Source organism: Salmo trutta, chromosome 34, assembly GCF_901001165.1.
Source record: "Salmo trutta chromosome 34, fSalTru1.1, whole genome shotgun sequence".
NCBI classification, from domain to species: domain Eukaryota; kingdom Metazoa; phylum Chordata; class Actinopteri; order Salmoniformes; family Salmonidae; genus Salmo; species Salmo trutta.
The window spans coordinates 9,683,907-9,703,371 of NC_042990.1; the positions used below are offsets into that span (position 1 = coordinate 9,683,907).

The 19,465-nt window shown below is 46.5% G+C and overlaps 1 protein-coding gene across 1 annotated transcript; it reads right to left on the reverse strand.

Annotated features, from left to right (window-relative positions):
* Nucleotides 1-572: 572 nt before the first annotated feature.
* LOC115173519 (triosephosphate isomerase A-like) lies at nt 573-19,255 on the reverse strand. The gene is made up of 6 exons (XM_029731687.1): nt 19,091-19,255; nt 7,734-7,857; nt 4,535-4,752; nt 3,681-3,766; nt 1,600-1,687; nt 573-1,249 (listed from the first exon to the last, which is right to left on the reverse strand). The coding sequence occupies exons 1-6, from the start codon at nt 19,197-19,199 to the stop codon at nt 1,131-1,133; spliced, it is 744 nt and encodes a 247-aa protein (XP_029587547.1). The 5' UTR covers nt 19,200-19,255; the 3' UTR covers nt 573-1,130.
* Between the last annotated feature and the right edge of the window lie 210 nt (nt 19,256-19,465).

The window sequence follows — 19,465 nt, forward strand, 5'->3', positions numbered from 1 at the left end:
CCTCTCTGGGGAAGTAGATAGCCAAAATTCTCAAAGTATCCCTTTAAAAAAATAAAAATAATTGGGTTGACTACACTTTCAGGATTACAAGACAGCTTGCTAGTTACCTTGGGAGGTTTCTCAGGAAGATATTTAACTTGTTACTCTGATCTTAAAAGCAGCACACCGCTGCTAAATGAACATAGGGGAAACACTAAAATCCTGATTGTTTAGAATGGAAAGAAGTGGAGGGTGCTCAACCAGGTGAGTAGAGGTGCAGACAAAACGCGATCATTGTAAAAAGGTTCTGATGAAGGCTGAAACATGGCTGAAACATCAAGCTTTTAATTGTTTAAATAACAGAAATACGTCTTAATAGCGAGTTCTTGTTCCACCTTTTCCTTTTCAATCGTTTTGTTTATAAGAAAGTATTATCCAGTGTGCTTTTGGTGGATGGAAGGAGTCATTTCTACTAGTCATGCAGTAACTGGAGACTTCAGTTGGCTCTAATAAATGATGCAAGGTCGACGACATGACAATAAAAAGCCATAGAAAACGGAGGACAGACTCAAAAGAGGGAGAACACAGGCAAGTTCACAGCACAGACTAAACCATTTATTCAAGTAGTCTTCAGCCTTGTGGGTTTGTCTCGAGTCTTTTGCTGGAAAATGTTACTGACATGTGCTTCAACCAATAGGAGAGAAAGGGCAGGACTAAAACAAGCGCGTGCATGACTGTGCTTCTAGTGACAATGCAACTTGTACAGTCACTAGCAATACACTAAGTACTGGTCCCTCTACAGTTGTGAGTGAACACATATCCAGTGTGGAACATCAAGTTTATTAATATATCAGAAAAATATATTTTAGAATATATATAGCAGTTAGGAACTTGCATCCAAAGGGCCATTCCATAATAAAAAGTCCCATCCTCAACACATACCATCTGCATCAACCAATGGAGAAATCTGGAATTGTTAATATGGGACTTTTACTGTGGCGGGCCCCTAAACTACAGTGTAGTACAAAGTGAATCGAATAGTCCCTTGTTGACAGACAAAAACACAGGTAAGACATTGTCACATAGGGACTCTGGGAAGAGGGACAATCACAGGACACTACTAGTAGCAGGTTAGGTTGCTCTTGTGCGCTCTAGACAAGCGCGTTGATGATGTCAACAAACTCTGGCTTGAGGGAGGCTCCGCCCACCAGGAAGCCGTCCACGTCGTGTTCGGAGGCTAGCTCTTTGCAGTTGGCCCCTGTAACTGAGCCTGGAGGAGAGGGGAGGGACTTTGGTTAAACAAAATAACCTCACAAGCATGTGTGTGTACATATATTATAAAACTTTGATGAAATTCTTGTATATCAAAGGTTTAGGAACACTAATTAATATTATTCTCAAGATACCAATGTACATACCTACCAAAGTAATGTTATACATGCTCTAAATTCCATTTGATTGGCCCCAACTCTATTCAGCCCAATACATAAGTTTCCATTTCCATTAGGAACAGTGTCTCTGGGGATTGTCTCTTAGATATCAGCAGCCTTGTAGAGAATGTAAAAGACCCTCTGATAAGATAGGCTTCCCAGTGCTGGGTTCAGGGTGTCCCCTACTGACCTCCGTAGATGATGCGGATGTGGTCGCCCACGGCCTCAGAGACGTTGGCCCTGATCCACTCCCTCAGTTTCTCATGCATCTCCTGGGCCTGGGGAGAGACGAGAAGTTCACTCACTCACACACACGCTGGAATTTAGTGTTTTTGGAAAGTATTCAGATCCCTTGACTTTTTCCACATTTTGTTACGTTACATCCTTATTCTAAAATTGGTTAAATAAATGTTTTTTCTCAATCTACACACAATACCTCATAATGACAAAGCAAAAAAACAGGTTTAGAAATGTTTGCACATTTATTAAACATAAAAAACAAATACCCTATTTATATAAGTATTCAGACCCTTTGCTATGAGACTTGAAATAGAGCACCGGTGCATCCTGTTTCTATTGATCATCCTTGAGATGTTTCTACATCTTGGAGTCCACCTGTGGTAAATTCAATTGATTGGACATGATTTGGAAAGGCACACACCTGTCTAATTAAGGTCCCACAGTTGACAGTCCATGTCAGAGCAAAAACCAAGCCATGAGGTCGAAGGAATTGTCTGTAGAGCTGTGTCGAGGCACAGATCTGGGGAAGGGTACCAAAACATTTTATGTAGTATTGAAGGTCCAAGAACACAGTGGCCATCAACATTCTTAAAATGGAAGAAGTTTGGAAGCACCAAGACTCTTCCCAGAGCTGGCCGCCCGGCCAAAATGAGCAATCGGGGGAGAAGGGCCTTGGTCACAACCTTTGCAGCTCTGTCAGAGCTCCAGAGTTCCTCTGTGGAGATGGGAGAACCTTCCAGAAGGACAACCATCTCTGCAGCACACCACCAATCAGGCCTTAATGGTAGAGTGGCCAGACGGAAGCCACTCCTCAGTAAAAGGCACATAACAGCCTGCTTGGAGTTTGCCAAAAGGCACCTAAAGGACTCTCAGTCCATGACTAACAAGATTCTCTGGTCTGATGAAATCAAGATTCAACTCTTTGTCCTGAATGCCAAGCATCAAGTCTGGAGGAAACCTGGCACCATCCCTACGGTGAAGCATGGTGGTGGCAGCATCATGCGGTGGGGATATTTTTCAGCGGCAGGGACTGGGAGACTAGTCAGGATCGAGGAAAAGCTGAACGGAGCAAAGTACAGAGAGATCCTTGATGAAAACCTGCTCCAGAGCGCTCAGGACCTCAGACTGGGGTGAAGGTTCACCTTCCAACAGAACTATGACCCTAAACACACAGCCAAGGCAACGCATGAGTGGCTTTGGGACAAGTCTCTGAATGTCCTTGAGTGGCCCAGCCAGAGCTGAACATCTCTGGAGAGACCTGAAAATAGCTGTGCAGCGACACTCCCCATCCAACCTGACAGAGCTTGACAGGATATGCAGACAAGGGAGAAACTCCCCAAATACAGGTGTGCCAAGCTAATAGCGTCATTCAACAAAGTACTGAGTGAAGTGTCTGAATACTTATGTAAATGTGATGAGTTTCGTACATTTTTTTGAACGTGCAAACATTTCTAAAAACCTGTTTTTGCTTTGTCATTATGGAGTATTGTGTGTAGATTGAGGGAATAAAAGATTTAAATCAATTTTAGATTAAGGCTGTAACATAACAAAATCTGGAAAGAGTAAAGGGGTCTGAATATCTTCTGAATGCACTGTATAGTAAATAGGTACATGCACACTTGAACCAGGTCTCTCTTGAACCAGGTCTCTCTTGGACCAGGTCTCTCTTGGACCAGGTCTCTCTCTGAGACTAGCCTGGATAAGTAAAGATAAAAAAAGATCCAATGCAGCCATCTCAATATCAAATCGTTCCTGGTTAACAATTAAGTACTTTACTGTGATTGTTTTGAATATATATATATATATATATATATATATATATTTTTTAAATAATTAAAAAAATGCTTCATAGCAAAGAGCAATTTCTCAAGCAATCATTTTTCACGGACTGTCTGGGAGTGGTCTGAGTGGGGAGGGTAAAACCAATATGCATTTCCCACAGAGCGGCTTGTAACTATTAAATAACACAGTAAAGTACGCATGTTGTATGTAAATAAGTCAATATTGTTATGAAATGGTGATGAGTCGTACCTGCTCGGGTGAAGCTGTCTTGCCGGTACCGATGGCCCACACAGGCTCGTAAGCCAGCACAACGTTTCTCCAGTCCTTCACGTTGTCTACAACACAACAGCTTATTATCAAGATAATGGACGGCACTGTATGTAGATAATGATAAGGTATGTTTGGCCTACCACTAATTGCCTTAATGTATAATACAATATGTGGTAGGTAAACAGGGGGCGGCAGGTAGCCTAGTGGTTAGAGCGTTGGACTTGTAATTGAAAGGTTGCAAGACCGAAACCCTGAGCTGACAAGGTAAAAATCGGTCGTTTTGCCCCTGAACAAGGCAGTTAACCCACTGTTCCTAGGCCGTCATTGAAAATAAGAATTTGTTCTTAACTGACTTGCCAAGTTAAATAAAGGTTAAAAAAAAAAACTATTGAAAGGAATGGATTTTTAGGTCTCAGGCAAGGGTTCCCATCATGCAACACCACCGTTTAGTGAACTACTGCCAACCCCTTTCACTACCTCCTGAATAAGGGGCACAAAATCCCCCAAGGCAACATCCAGGGCCTTTGAGACAAACATTTTCCACTTAAACCGAAGTTGGAACGGTTTTGGAAACATTTTTGGAAGGTGTGCAACAGTGCTATGCAGAGCGAGCTAACTGAATCTAGAGTGGGTAGAAGGAATACAATTGAGCTTTCATTGACATGTAAAAAAAAAAAAAAATCCCACAGAATGATTCAGTAGAGAAAACAATGGGTATATATTGTACATCATGTGCTGGTGTGGTGTATCGCAAGAAAGATTACAGTGTTAGTCACAGGACTAACACAGTCCTGTGACGCACATCAGACCCAGGGTTCGAGCCCAGCTGTTACCTGCGATGGCCTGGGTCTGGGCGTACACCACCTCCTCCGTGGTTCCAGCCTCCCTCTCCTCCAGCTTCTCTCCGATGCAGGCGATCCCCCCCAGGTCACTCTCCTGGGCGTGGGCCACCTTCTGACCAATCAGCTCGTCGCTCTCCCCGAACACATGACGCCTCTCCGAGTGGCCCAGAATCACCCACTCCACGTCACAGTCCTTGATCATCGCAGGGCTGAGGAAGCGAGAGAGGGAGACTCAATACATCCACTAATAGTAGAATAGTATATTTAATTGAAAATAGGGCAAAATACATTTTTGGTATCTCAGATTGTTCTGGCAATTCTCACAGAAACTTCATTTGGAGGAAGGATGTTTGAAGTGTATTTTACATTTGTATCAAACCATTTGCATTTTTTTTTTATCATGATGAAAATGGCCATTTTTGATTCTGATATTCAATTTTCACATTCATTTATTCAATGTGAGAATTGTCAACTACCCGTTTTGATTGTGTTCATTTTAAGGCATTGTTTGGAACAATACACTCTACAGGTACATCACATTTCCAGTGTGGGCTCTCTGCTAAGTCTGAAGGTATGATCAATGTTATGAGCACCATCAACACAGTGAATGGGAAAATGGATTCAAAAAGGGAACTCCCTCTGCTGGTGACTTGCTGAATGTGCAATCCTAAAGGAGGGCTGTGAAACGAGTTTCACTAGCACCAGGCATAGCCAGCCAAAAATAAAAAAAATAGTGAGCCAGGCCTTCCCGGGCCAAATGACCTATATTTTAGTGGCCTCTGGTACATTCTAATGCCTTGATTCCATCTGAAATACACCGCAAAATTGAATACATTATCAAATGTACCATCCAGATTGGAAACAGTTGTGGCATTGTGTGTAGAAGGACATGACTTTACCATTTAAATTACAGGTAATGTATGAATTCAGTGTATTTGTAGTTATTTTGGATATTGTCTAGGCCTATATGATCAGGACTATTTTCTAAGTAAAAGCACATTAAACATTTAAAGTTGCAATATGTCACTTTTTTGGCAAACAGACCAAATTCACATAGAAACGTGAGTTATAGATCTGTCATTCGCATTGAAAGCAAGTCTAAGATGCGGTAGAGGTGTTGTAAGTGCGCCATTTCCATGCTTCCCGTTCATAAGTTTTCGTTTTTGCGTCTTTAACTTGCGGTTTTGTACACCAGCTTCAAACTGAAAATACAATATTTTGAGTTATGGAAAATATATTTCACAGCGGTTTTGATGGTACAATGATTCTCTGCATAATGACAGCTTGTTTTTGTCACAAACTGAAATTAGGCAAACTATTAGGATTCTAGCAGCCAGGAAATGGCAGATTGATTTCTACATATTGTACCATTAACCTGTATTCTCTTGAGATTAATGTCTTATTTACAGTTTTACTGCAAAATATGAATAGCCACAATGTCTGTTCTTCAAATTTTGAACAACAACCTAGTGTAGGAACAAAATAATGTAAATAGCCAAGCAACAAGGACAAAGTCACTTTAGTAGACTTTTGGGTAAATTCAACCAACTTCACTCAGTGTGCACAGCACCCCAGGCACTGTTGCTGCGGTCCAGGCATTGTTGCTGCGGTCTAGGCACTGTTGCTGCATGCCAGGTGGGATATATGGGACCCTACGTAGTTCCTGGCATACAAATAGGAAACCGATCTTATTTCTATGGTTCTTTGTGTGATTAGCTACCACTTATGAAACAAACGGCAGAAATACTTTGATAGTAGCTCCGGCAGGATTTATTTTGTTGCTATGAAATCACAACTCGCACGTGTGCTCACTTCACTTTCAGTTATTATTTTTAATAGTGTGAGTATAATGGTCGCACTGTAGAGCCCTGAAATTCACTAAACAGGTTCCAGCCAACCATTTCATGCGGATTAATTACCTGACGCATGAAAAAAACGTCACGTCCAGGCAGACGGAAACATGAAATGCCGGTACAATTTTAGAAATGCCAACAGACATGGTGGGATCTTGTTTCTGTCAAATAAAATTTGCGAGAAACGGAGGTGGACATGCATTTATGTGCAAATACTGATGTAATAACCATCATATCGAAGTAAACTGAGTCAAGCGGTCCTCTCACTTCGACTCAGGAAAGAACAACGTTTATTAGGCTACAGATGATGAAGTAAGTCGTGATCAACTTCACAGGGTGGTGAAAGTGCACGGTGACGAGCACGATGCTCCTTTCCAATAAATGTCGAGGGTCTTATTCTGGTGACATGGTGATCCATGCTCGGCTGACATTTGACAAATAAAAATTCTCGCTCATATCTATAATAATCTCATCATGTAGGTAGCCTAGCCTCACTGTATCTGCCAGCTGTTGGCTAGAGAGCACATATCAAGACCACAGTGGGCACATTCGCTACATAACGCAACGTCTGTCATGACGAAACCATCAGTAGAGTTGAAAATGCCATGGAAACCCATTTAACTGGTATTTTTCCCCATTCGGTACATGGGAATTCAACGGCAAAATGTTTATGTGCATTTCGTGTTCACGCACAGCCTTTTATCCGCAACAAGTCTGTTTGACGGAAACACACCTCTGGCGGAAAAAGTAGCTGGGTGAAAATGAGTAATCGGCTCTTTAGCTGACAGTCGGCGCTAGTGGGTAATGACCCATAATGTCAATTTCTATGTATAAAGTGCGTCATATCATTAAAAAAAGTACCAGAGAGCCCCCTGTGGAAATATGACATGTTTGAAGAGAATGTTATAACCAAAATGTAAAAAAGAAAACATTGAGATTAATATTTTTAATGTCGGATAAATTAATGTGAAAATGTGTATTTCAGAATCTAGACATACTCCATATGTCTAACACTATAAGGAGTATAATAAAGCCAAGATGTTGTCTGTATCATGTACGGTTCACAGATCATAGGATCTTACAGGACACATGGATAGGTCTAAATAGGCCAATTTCATCATGATAAATTATTATATATATTTTTGTACAAATGTAAAAAAACATGTTCAACATCCTTCCTCCCAATGAAGTTCCTATGTTAGAATTAACAGAACAATCTGACAACCCCCCAAAAAATAAAAATAGCAGAATAAAAAGGCCATCTTTAACAAGTTCTCTGTCACAGATTCTGTCTCAAGGTGGAAGACGTGTCGTCGTATGCAAGAGTGGAGCCTTACCTGATCTCGCCAGTGAAAGCCCCCTTGGCGACTTTGTAGCAGTTCTGTGCGGCCACACCGATCCTGGCGCGCAGGTTCGAGCGGACAAAGTCGAGGTAGACGGCAGGAACGCCACACACCACGTCTGTGTGAGTGTATAAGAGAGAGGGAGACAAAGGTGGGGGTGAGGAGACAAGAGATGGAGACAGTAGGAGGAGTTAGGAGAACAGCAGAAGAAATCAAATCAAATTGCATTTGTCACATCTAGGGTTGCAAAGGGTCGGAAACTTTCCGGTATATTTCTGGAATTTTTCCATGGGAAGTTAAGGCCGGGTATTTTGCTAAATTCATTAAAAAAAGTTAGCTTATTACAGCGAACCTTTTTTGTGGAATACACTTAAGGCAATTCTAGGTCTTGTGGTATATTTTGGTTAAACTATCCCCAATTCAATGGAATTGCAACCCTCTGCATGCACAGTGCATTCTTCCATCACATGTACAGCTGATTGTCAAGCTCTTGCACACTAATGAGATGCTATTGAACCCACACTACTACACTGTCTGAGCCAAGGACAACATGCTTTCTGGAAAGTTTTGATTACAATACTGGGTGGGGTGAATATATTTTATGACATGATTTTTTGTTAAATAGTAAATAGTAGCCTACAGCAAAGCGTGTTTAAATCATTTCTAACTTGTTAACAATTTCTGCTAGTTAGTTTTCGCTACCATGTGAGTTTTAGCTTGCTAGAGCCTGCTAACCGAGGAGTGTTAATTCACCTGTTTCCATACACGTTTCATTTTAAAACATTTAACTTACAAAAGGAGTTGTTTAATTTAACTGCTTAACTATTTATCTGCACACACACACACACACATCATCTTTTTAAACTTTTTTCCCTAATGTTTACAGGAAAATGCCACAGGCACTATCTGATGTGTGGAGACATTTCACTGCAGCTAATGTAGAAGAAAGTTGTGTACATTTGCAAATACTGTGCCAAATCATATGTGAAGAATGCAACAAAGATGCAGAATCTGGCCAAGTGCATATAGTTCCCTCAATGCTCACAACCTCTGACAAAAGTCCCTCTACTTCTATTCGAGTTGAAAATGATGAATCAGACACCTTATCGATAGCAACAGCTCATTGTCCTCCTGAAATGAGAAGTTTTTTTTGACTCAATGGAGGAATGTAGTCAGAGAAATGCTGATGAATGTCTTGCTCAAGCTGTGTATGCAACTGAGTCACCTCTGATGCTCACAGGCAATGTGTATTGGAAGAGATTTATTAATGTTCTTCGCCCAGCATACACCCCTCCAACCAGACATGCTTTATCTACTCATTTGCTGGATGCAGAGTTCAAGTGAAGGTCAAGCAAATCATTGAGAAAGCAGACTGTATTGCAATCATCTCTGATGGGTGGTCGAATGTCCGTGGGCAAGGAATAATTAACTACATCATCTCCACCCCTCAACCAGTATTATACAAGAGCACAGACACAAGGGACAACAGACACACCGGTCTCTACATTGCAGATGAGCTGAAGGCAGTCAATGACCTCAGAAGGTATTTGCACTGGTGACAGACAATGCTGCAAACATGAAGGCTGCTTGGTCTAAAGTAGAGGAGTCCTACCCTCACATCACACCCATTGGCTGTGCTGCTCATGCACTGAATCTGCTCCTCAAGGACATCATGGCACTGAAAACAATGGATACACTCTACAAGAAAGCCAAGGAAATGGTTAGGTATGTGAAGGGTCATCAAGTTATACCAGCAATCTACCTCACCAAGCAAAGTGAGAAGAATAAGAGCACCACATTGAAGCTGCCCAGCAACACCTGTTGGGGTGGTGTCATCATGTTTGACAGTCTCCTGGAGGGGAAGGAGTCTCTCCAAGAAATGGCCATATCACAGTCTGCCAATATAGACAGCCCCATCAAGAGGACCCTCCTGGATGATGTATTTTGGGAGAGTGATAAGTAGACTGAAACTCCTGAAACCTACAGCAGTAGCCATTGCACGGATTGAGGGAGACACTGTCTGATGTTCAGACTCTGCTTGCAGATGTAAGAGAAGAAATCCGTACTGCCCTGCCCACTTCACTGTTGCTCCAAGCAGAGGAAACTGCAGTTCTGAAATGCATCAAAAAGCATGAAGACTTCTGCCTGAAGCCCATACACGCCGCAGCGTACATGTTGGACCCCAGGTATGCTGGCAAGAGCATCCTGTCTGGTGCAGAGATCAACAAGACCTATGGTGTCATCACTAAAATGTCTCGCCACCTTGGCCTGGATGAGGGCAAGGTTCTTGGCAGTCTGGCGAAGTACACTTCCAAGCAATACGGCAGTTGTGCCAACATATCTCATCAGCCACCTGGTGGAAGGGACTTTGTCGATCTGAGGCTCTTTCCCCTGTTGCCTCCATCATCCTCCAAATCCCACCAACATCAGCTGCCTCAGAATGCAACTGGTCCTTGTTTGGGAACACACACCAAAGCACGCAACAGGCTGACCAATACAAGGGTTGAAAAATTGGTGAAAAATAAAAGTGACAGTGAAGATGAGGCCTCAGAGTCTGATGTTCAAGAGGTGGACATTGAGGAGGTCCAGGGAGAAGACATAGAAGCCTGAGCGTAAAACAACCAAAGCTTTAGTTTGTAGACTATCATTTTACAGATGTATGTTGAAAACGTTTTTGGGAGATGCGATGGATCATTGGGGATCATTCAATATTCCCATTTTGTTGTTCAGTGAAATCATCCCATGTGAAGAGTCAACTAATTTAAAGTTCAATTCGTAACTAAATTGTTATTTTTTATTTATATTGGAAGGATTTAATAATTTACAATTATGTCTACTTAAGGTAAAAGGTTTATGTTTCTGTCTCCATATGATATGGTAAATATATCCAATGCAAAAGACATCTACATTTATATTGTATTAATTTGCATTTATTCCCATGGAAAGTTTCCACCTCTGAATATTCCCCAAAATATTTGCATGAAGTTCAGCTTTCCCCAACTTTGGTCCTTCCCAGTTCACGTCCCTTGCCCATGCTCGCGCTGTCCAACAGTCCTCCGCCCACTTCGCTTGGAAATGAATGGCTTTCCAAAGTTTCATCGCCCACATAGTCATCAGTTGAGAGGCACTGTAAAAGCCTTTAAGGCTTCCCCTTTTATCTATGTTGATAGCCTATCCCAAGATCATCAACTAGATTCAGCCGCGGGCCGAAGGTCAAGGGCCGGAACATAATTACAAATCATTTGTAGACTGCAAATTGACCTCAAGAAACCCAAAAAGATAATGTTTGACTAAAACATAATTTCAAACCTTGCTTACATTTGTATACGATCACGTGTCTCTATATGAGTGGGAATACTTGGTGACAGATTTCTTCAATTAAAATCACTTGGAGCTGATTTCCTGGTGTTTTTACTTGAGGTCGACCGATTAATCGGCATGGCCAATTTCAAATTTTCATAACAATCGGTAATCTGCCTTTTTGGGCACCGATTACATTGCAATCCACGAGGAGACTGCGTGGCAGGCTGACCACCTGTTGTGCGAGTGCAGTGTCAAAAGGACCTTGTGGCTGCAAGGAGCCAAGGTAAGTTGCTAGCTAGCATTAAACTTATCTTATAAAAAACAATCAATCTTCACATAACTAGAGATTAACTACACATGGTTGATGATATTACTAGGTTAACTAGCTTGTCCTGCGTTGCATATAATCAATGCAGTGCCTGTTAATTCATCATCGAATCATAGCCTACTTCAACTTTGCCAAATAGGTGATGATTTAACAAAAGCACATTCGCGAAAAAAAGCACAATCGTTGCACAAATGTACCTAACCACAAACATCAATGCCTTTCTTAAAATCAATAAACAGAAGTATAATATTTTTTTTTAAACCTGGATATTTAGTTAATGTTAGTTCATGTTAGCAGGCAATATTAACTAGGGAAATTGTGTCACTTCTCTTGCGTTCAGTGCAAGCAGAGTCAGGGTATATGCAACCATTTCTTCCTAACAAAGACCGTAATTAATTTGCCTGATTTTTACACAATTATGACATAACATTGAAGGTTGTGCAATGTAACAGCAATATTTAGACTTAGGGTTGCCACCCGTTAGATAAAATACGGAACGGTTCCGTATTTCACTGAAAGAATTAAGTTTTTTTCTCTCTCGAAATGATAGTTTCCGGATTTGACCATATTAATGACCAAAGGCTCGTATTTCTGTGTTTATTATATATAATTAAGTCTATGATTTGATATTAGTCAGCGCAGTCTGACTGAGCGGTGGTAGGCAGCAGCAGGCTTGTAAGCATTCATTCAAACAGCACTTTACTGCGTTTGCCAGCAGCTTTCAGCAATGCTTGAAGCAAAGCGCTGTTTATGACTTCAAGCCTATCAACTCCCGAGGTTAGGCTGGCAATACTAAAGTGCCAATAAGAACATCCAATAGTCAAAGGTACATGAAATACAAATGGTATTGAGAGAAATAGTTGACACGTCATAATTCCTATAATAACTACAACCTAACACTTCTTAAAACTGGGAATATTGTAGAACTGGGAATATTGAACCACCAGCTTTCATATGTTCTCATGTTCTGAGCAAGGAACTTAAACATTAGCTTTTTTACATGGCACATATTGCACTTTTACTTTCTTCTCCAACACTGTGTTTTTGCATTATTTAAACCAAATTGAACATGTTTCATTATTTATTTGAGACTAAATATATTTTATTTATGCATTACATTAAGTTAAAATAAGTGTTAATTGTTCATTCAGTATTGTTGTAAATGTCATTACAAATATATATACAAAATATTTTTAACAAATGGTCGATTAAATCGGTATCAGCATTTTTTTGGTCCTCCAATAATCGGTATCGGCGTTAAAAATCATAATTGGTCGACCTCTAGTTTTTACAGTCTATGTCCAACAATGACATTTAAAACATTTTTTAAAAATCTGAAAACATGGGGGGCCATGAAAAACAACCCGCGGGCCAAATTCGGCCCACCAGTTGGGGAACCCTGGCCTATCCCATAAACACTGGCCAAGCATAAGGTTTCTTTGTAAGTGACAGATGATTAGGACTGTGGTAAAATTGCCTCAGGACCAGTGTTTACCAGTCACTCTCAGTCAAAAGGCATTGCAGACAAGCAGGCTTATTGGGAATTCAAAGCCCAGGTGTCGATGCACTCAGATATGAGAAACTATGCTCAGTCTAATGAGCACAGCTTGCGCTAGGCTAGGCTAGGCCAACAAACCTGCATGGATGGAGCAATGTCATGGTGTCGTTTGACGCTTAGTGTTAAAACAAATATTTCAGTTACTCTTTACATGCAAGTATTGGATATTGGTATCAGTCAGAATGAACTGTAAACGACGTATTAGTGGTAATTTTAGACAAGATATTTTGAGACAAAAAAAAAATAGTATTGTAGCGACCCGCACAGACAGTGGTGGGTTAGGTGTTAGGCTATTAGTGGGTTGTGTCGTACTTACCAGTGTTCGCGGGGTCATGCCAATCAACCTGCTATCTGCCAATCACGGGAATGCCTGGAATGTTCAGATACCGGGCAGCCTGGTGGTTGGCGGAGTGGCGTGAAGGGGGTTGGGCAGGGGGATGGAGCATTGGAAGTTAAGACCGGGTTTTAGCCATTGTTCTCTCTCACGTCTGGGCTTCACAAGAGAAGGTCACGGCTCGTTTGTAGTGTACCTTTCATTTATTTGGCGTGGGCTACGGCCAAACAGTAGCCTGTGTTAAGTTGTGTTAATAAACCGTCCATTCGTTAACTCCATCCTCTGTCTGGACAATTGTTCCTTCGTGATCTAGTCAGGTCATTACACTGGTGTCAGAAGTAAAAACGGGTATAGAAGTTAGCCAGCTAGCTGACTTCGGTGGCTAGCTAACGTGGGTGAAGAACGGGGTTGAAAATGCTTCAAGGGAATCCAAAAGTGACGGTGGAGGTAGGGGACGGTTATGGCCAAGGAGGTGCGTGTGCATGGACGTCGGAGGATCTGGCTGAGGAGATCGCCAGGGCGTCGGATCCCAGAGGCCGCTTGAGGGAGGACGTTAGAGTGATGGCGGCTGAAGCGGGCATGAGTGCTTCGTCTAACGTGTTTCGCGCGGATTCTGGTGGGCGGACCGAAGGGGTGACGTCGACGCGGCGGGACGAGGAATCTTGGGCTCAGGATGTAAACAAACATGGCGGCGCCCAGCCCCCGGATGCGTCCGTATCCGTTAAGACCCCAAAGTATTCCGGTAAGGCGGATTGGGAAGCTTTTCATGCTCAGTTTGAACTGTTAGCTCATTTTAGGGGGTGGTCGAATGAAGATAGGGCACTGCAGTTGGCTTTATGCCTGACGGATGATGCTCTGGCCTGTTTGTTATTGATTAGCCCCGAGGACAGACGCGATTATGGTGCCTTAGTGGGAGCACTGAGGAGGCGCTATGGACAGTGTGTACAGCCCGGGCTGCTGCGCTCCGAACTGAGTAATAGACGCAGGCAGCCTGGAGAGCCTCTACGGGTGCTAGCTAATGACATTGAGGGCCTCTCTCGGCGGGCATATGCTCACATGCCCCCCTACGTGCAGAGCGAGCTAGCACGGGACCAGTTCATACAGGCGCTTTCTCCTACGGAGCTGCGCATACAGACCCAGCTGGCTCATCCTGAGTCATTGCAGATAGCCTTGGAGATGGCTTTGGAGAGGGAGCTGGTGTGGGCTGGGGCTTCAGCTGGGTCTTTAGTGGGGGCGCAGGGAGGCAGACCCTCTGGGAGAGCTGGGGGGCAGAGCAGCCCAGAGCCGGGAAAGCCTGCGTGCGTGGCTGATATGACAGAACTCATTCGGGCTGTGTCGCTACAGGTGGAACGAAACACACGCCGTGGTCCCCGGGTCTGCTGGGGTTGTGGCCAGACAGGCCATCTGCGCCGAGATTGCCCCAAGTTCCCCGGAGCTCAGGGAAACGGCTCGGGGTCCGCATTGACCGGGTAGTGCGGACCCCTGGCTTTCTATCCCAACCACCACCATCTTCTTCAGGAGGAGCCCACCGGCCCAGACGGGGAAGCAAGGCTCCACTTCCCCCAGAAGCAGACGTGGGCAAGCGGACGGAGCCTGTTGTCGTGGTGGGCCGGACCTGTGTTGGGGACTTTTGTCATGTCACTGTGGAGGGGGTGCCCTGCTCTGCCCTGGTGGACACTGGGTCCACAGTAACCCTGGTGAGGCCAGATATTGTACCAGGTTGGATTCAGTGTGAGCCCACAACTGTGCAGCTCCGCACAGTCACAGGTGAGCTGGCACCCATGAAAGGGAAGGGAATAATGACTCTGACAGTAGGGGGCAGGACTGTGCGTCATCCCGTGTGGGTGGCGGCTGTGCAGGACCCTTGTATCCTGGGGTTGGACTTTCTTAGGAGCACAGGCTGCCAGTTAGACCTAAATGGGGGCACACTGAGCTTCCAGGGAGGGCCTGCAGTCACCATGGCCCCCCCTAATATCACATACACTCAACCCAACAAACCCTTTACTCCAACAATTAAAGCAGCAGAGACTCATGGCTGCCCCCCCTCCCCCACATCTGTGTGTGACTTTTCTCCAGTCCCCCTGTCACCTACGGCTGTGTGTTACATTCCCCCAGCTACCCCCACGACACAGCCCTCCGTGAGCCCGGGCCGCACCCCCCCAGTCCAGCTACCCCAGATGGGAGAGGAGAGGACACTGTCTGCAGTGAGGGAGATATGGGGGAGGAACTGTGTTGGTCTTGACCCTGAGCAGCAGGAACGGTTGTGGCAGTTGCTGTTTGAATTCAGAGACAGCTTTGCGCTGAGTGAGGGAGAGGTGGGTCAGACTCATCTGGTGCAGCATGAGATCGACACAGGTGATGCTCGACCCATCAAGATGCGTCCCCGCCGTATCCCGCTGGCACGCCAGGAGGCGGCAGACAAGGCTGTGTTGGAGATGCAGCGGGCAGACTTCATCGAGCCCTCAGACAGCCCCTGGGCGGCGCCGGTTGTCATGGTTCCTAAGAAGGGGGGCAAGCTGAGGTTCTGTGCGGACTACAGGCGGCTGAATGAGGTAACCAGGAAGGACTCATACCCCATACCACGTATCGATGAGTCGCTGGACCTGGTTAGGGGGTCCTCCTGGTTCTCCTCACTAGACCTCCGCAGTGGCTACTGGCAGGTGCCCCTCTCCCCAGAGGCCAGAGCCAAAACTGCGTTCTCCACTAACAGAGGACACTGGCAGTTCAAGGTCCTGTGCTTCGGCCTGTGCAACGCTCCAGCTACTTTTGAGCGTTTGATGGACAGGGTGCTGGATGGCATCCCCCGACAGCAGTGTCTGGTATACCTCGATGACATCCTGGCCCATGGCAGCTCCTTCCAGTCAGCTCTGGTGGCGCTACGGAGTGTGCTGGAGCGGGTGGCTGCCGCAGGTCTGAAGCTCCACCCCGAGAAGTGCCACTTCATGAGGAGAGAGGTGTCCTTCCTGGGCCACCGAGTGGGGAAGGAGGGGATCAGCACCATGGAGGACAAGGTGGGGGCTGTCCGGGACTGGCCCACCCCCACCGACCAGCGTCAGCTGAAGAGCTTCCTGGGCCTGGCCTCGTACTACAGGAGGTTTGTACGGGGCTTCTCAAGCGTCGCTGCTCCCCTGAACCGCCTGCTGCCGAAGGACAAGGCCTTCACTTGGACAGGGGAGTGTGAGGAGGCCTTCAACACCCTCAAATGTGCACTGATCGAGGCCCCTGTGCTCGTCCCCCCTGACCTCACCTTGCCCTTTATCCTGGACACAGACGCGAGCAATGTGGGCATGGGTGGGGTGCTGGCCCAGGTGGGGCCAGAGGGGGAGAGAGTGGTGGCGTACTTCAGCAGAACATTTAACAAACATGAGCGCCGCTACTGTGTCACCCGGCGGGAGCTCTTGGCTGTTGTGGCTTCCATCAAACACTTCAAGTACTACCTGGGTGGCCTGCCATTTACTGTGAGGACTGACCACTCTGCTCTCCAGTGGCTCATGTCGTTCAGAGAACCAGAGGGGCAGGTGGCACGCTGGTTGGAGGAGCTTCAGCCGTATGACTTCACAGTGGTGCACAGGGCAGGGGCACGCCACTCCAACGCCGACGCCATGTCCCGTCGGCCCTGTACTGCAGATGGCTGCCGCCACTGTGAACGGAGAGAGGGACGGGAGAGAGCGCTGAGTGCAGAGGGGGGGGTCTGTGCCACAGTGTGTCGGGTGAGCGGCCCTGTCTGCTGTGAGCTGCAGACTGTCGACGTGGCTGAATGGGGGCAGCAGCAGGGACGGGACACAGACCTACAGCCAGTGCTACAGTGGGTAGAGGCACAGGTGAGGCCACCATGGGAAGAGGTGACAGCGCTCTCACTCGCGACCAAAGGGTTGTGGTCAAAGTTTGAGAGACTGCGGCTGGCTGATGGCGTGCTACAGCGGGCATGGAAGGAGTCAGCTACGGGAGAGGAGAGGTGGCAGGTGGTGGTCCCAAAAGCATTGCGGGAGGCTGTGCTCCAGAGTACTCATGGGGGGGTGGGGACTGGACACTTTGGGGTCACAAAAACACTCCGCCGCCTCCGTCAGGGCTTTTACTGGGGGCAGCACAAGAGGGATGTGGAGGACTTTTGCCGCCGCTGTGACAACTGCACAGCGAGAAAGGGCCCCCCAGGCCGCTCTCATGCTCAGCTCCAACAGTTCCCAGTGGGGGCTCCCATGGAGAGGGTGGGAGTGGATGTAGTTGGGCCGTTCCCCACCACAGACAGTGGAAACCGCTGGGTGCTCACGGCTATGGACTATTTCACAAAATGGCCTGAGGCCTATGCTCTGCCTGACCAGGAGGCAGAGACCATCGTCGACGCCCTGACAGCGGGGATGTTCAGCAGGTTTGGAGCTGCGGAGTCCATCCACAGCGACCAAGGCAGAAACTTTGAGTCCCGTGTGTTCGCCACCATGTGTGAGAGGCTGGGTATGCACAAGACCCGCACTACTCCTCTCCATCCTCAAAGTGATGGCCTTGTGGAGCGCTTCAACAAAACGCTTGGACAGCAGCTGGCCATCGTCTCTGCCAAACACCAGCGTGACTGGGACAAGCACCTGCCTATGGTCCTCATGGCATGCCGTTCCGCTGTCCAAGACTCCACCTCCTGCACGCCTGCCCTCCTCATGCTGGGGAGAGAGATCCGCACCCCTGCGGAGATGGCGTTTGGTCGGCCCCTGGATAGCCCTCATGTTCCCCCGGGGCCGGAGTATGCCCGGAGACTCCAGGACCGCCTGGAGACAGCCCACAACTTCGCCAGAGAGCAGCTGGTGAATGCAGGTCTGAGGCAGAAGAGGAACTATGACGTGCACACCCGAGGAAGGCACTTTGTGGCTGGGGAGCTGGTCTGGGTCTACAGCCCCCTAAGGAAAAAAGGCAGATGCCCCAAGTTGGACAGTCACTGGGTGGGGCCCTGCAGCATCCTGGAGAGGGTAGGGGAGGTTGTGTACCGGGTGCAGCTTCCTTCCAGGGGGAGAAAGGTGGCACTGCACCGGGACAGGTTAGCCCCATACAGAGGGGCCGCTTCTCCCCAAACCCCAGGGACCCCCACAATTCCCCTCTCTGGCAAGGACATTCTCCAGGCACCCACCCCCAGGTGCCGTCGACAAGGCTCCAGACGGCCCACTCCCCCTGTCTCCCTCCCTGTGTCACCGCGTGGTTCCCCGGTGCCACGGACTGTATTCCCCGTTCCCGCTTCCTTGTCCCCCATATCCCTTCCTTCATCCCCTGGGTCCCAGAGGGGCAGCCCCCTGCCACGGGTGGAGCCCCCTGTTTCACATCTGGACACTCTGCGACCATCACGGCCACGCAGGCAAAGGAGACCTCCGGGTCGCTTCAGAGACTTTGTTTGTTCCCTCGGGGACGAGGGACTTTGTGGTGGGGGGGCTGTGTAGCGACCCGCACAGACAGTGGTGGGTTAGGTGTTAGGCTATTAGTGGGTTGTGTCGTACTTACCAGTGTTCGCGGGGTCATGCCAATCAACCTGCTATCTGCCAATCACGGGAATGCCTGGAATGTTCAGATACCGGGCAGCCTGGTGGTTGGCGGAGTGGCGTGAAGGGGGGTTGGGCAGGGGGATGGAGCATTGGAAGTTAAGACCGGGTTTTAGCCATTGTTCTCTCTCTTACGTCTGGGCTTCACAAGAGAAGGTCACGGCTCGTTTGTAGTGTACCTTTCATTTATTTGGCGTGGGCTACGGCCAAACAGTAGCCTGTGTTAAGTTGTGTTAATAAACCGTCCATTCGTTAACTCCATCCTCTGTCTGGACAATTGTTCCTTCATGATCTAGTCAGGTCATTACAGTATACCGGTTTCCTCGTGGAGGTTTGCTTTGTTCAGGGTCGTTATGAGATCGCCCAGGCTCTTCTTGTCACCGTTCATCTTCCAGTTTAGTCCTACGAAAAATATTCTGTACATGATGGCTGGGCGGTAGATGATACCAGAAAAACGACGACACGGGCCTAGGAGGTGATGCTTTTGATACAAACAGCGGGCAAACAAAAGCGGTCTTTTTCTTCTTCTTTGGGATTTGTTGGCGGATCGCATCCAATTTAAAGGTCCATACACCGCCACCTACTGTACTAAAGTGTGAGGCCAGTCAAATTAATAGAATTATTCCTGTTCCTAAAAGGAAAAACTTGCACCAACAACTAACCCTACACCTAAATAACACTATTTCATAA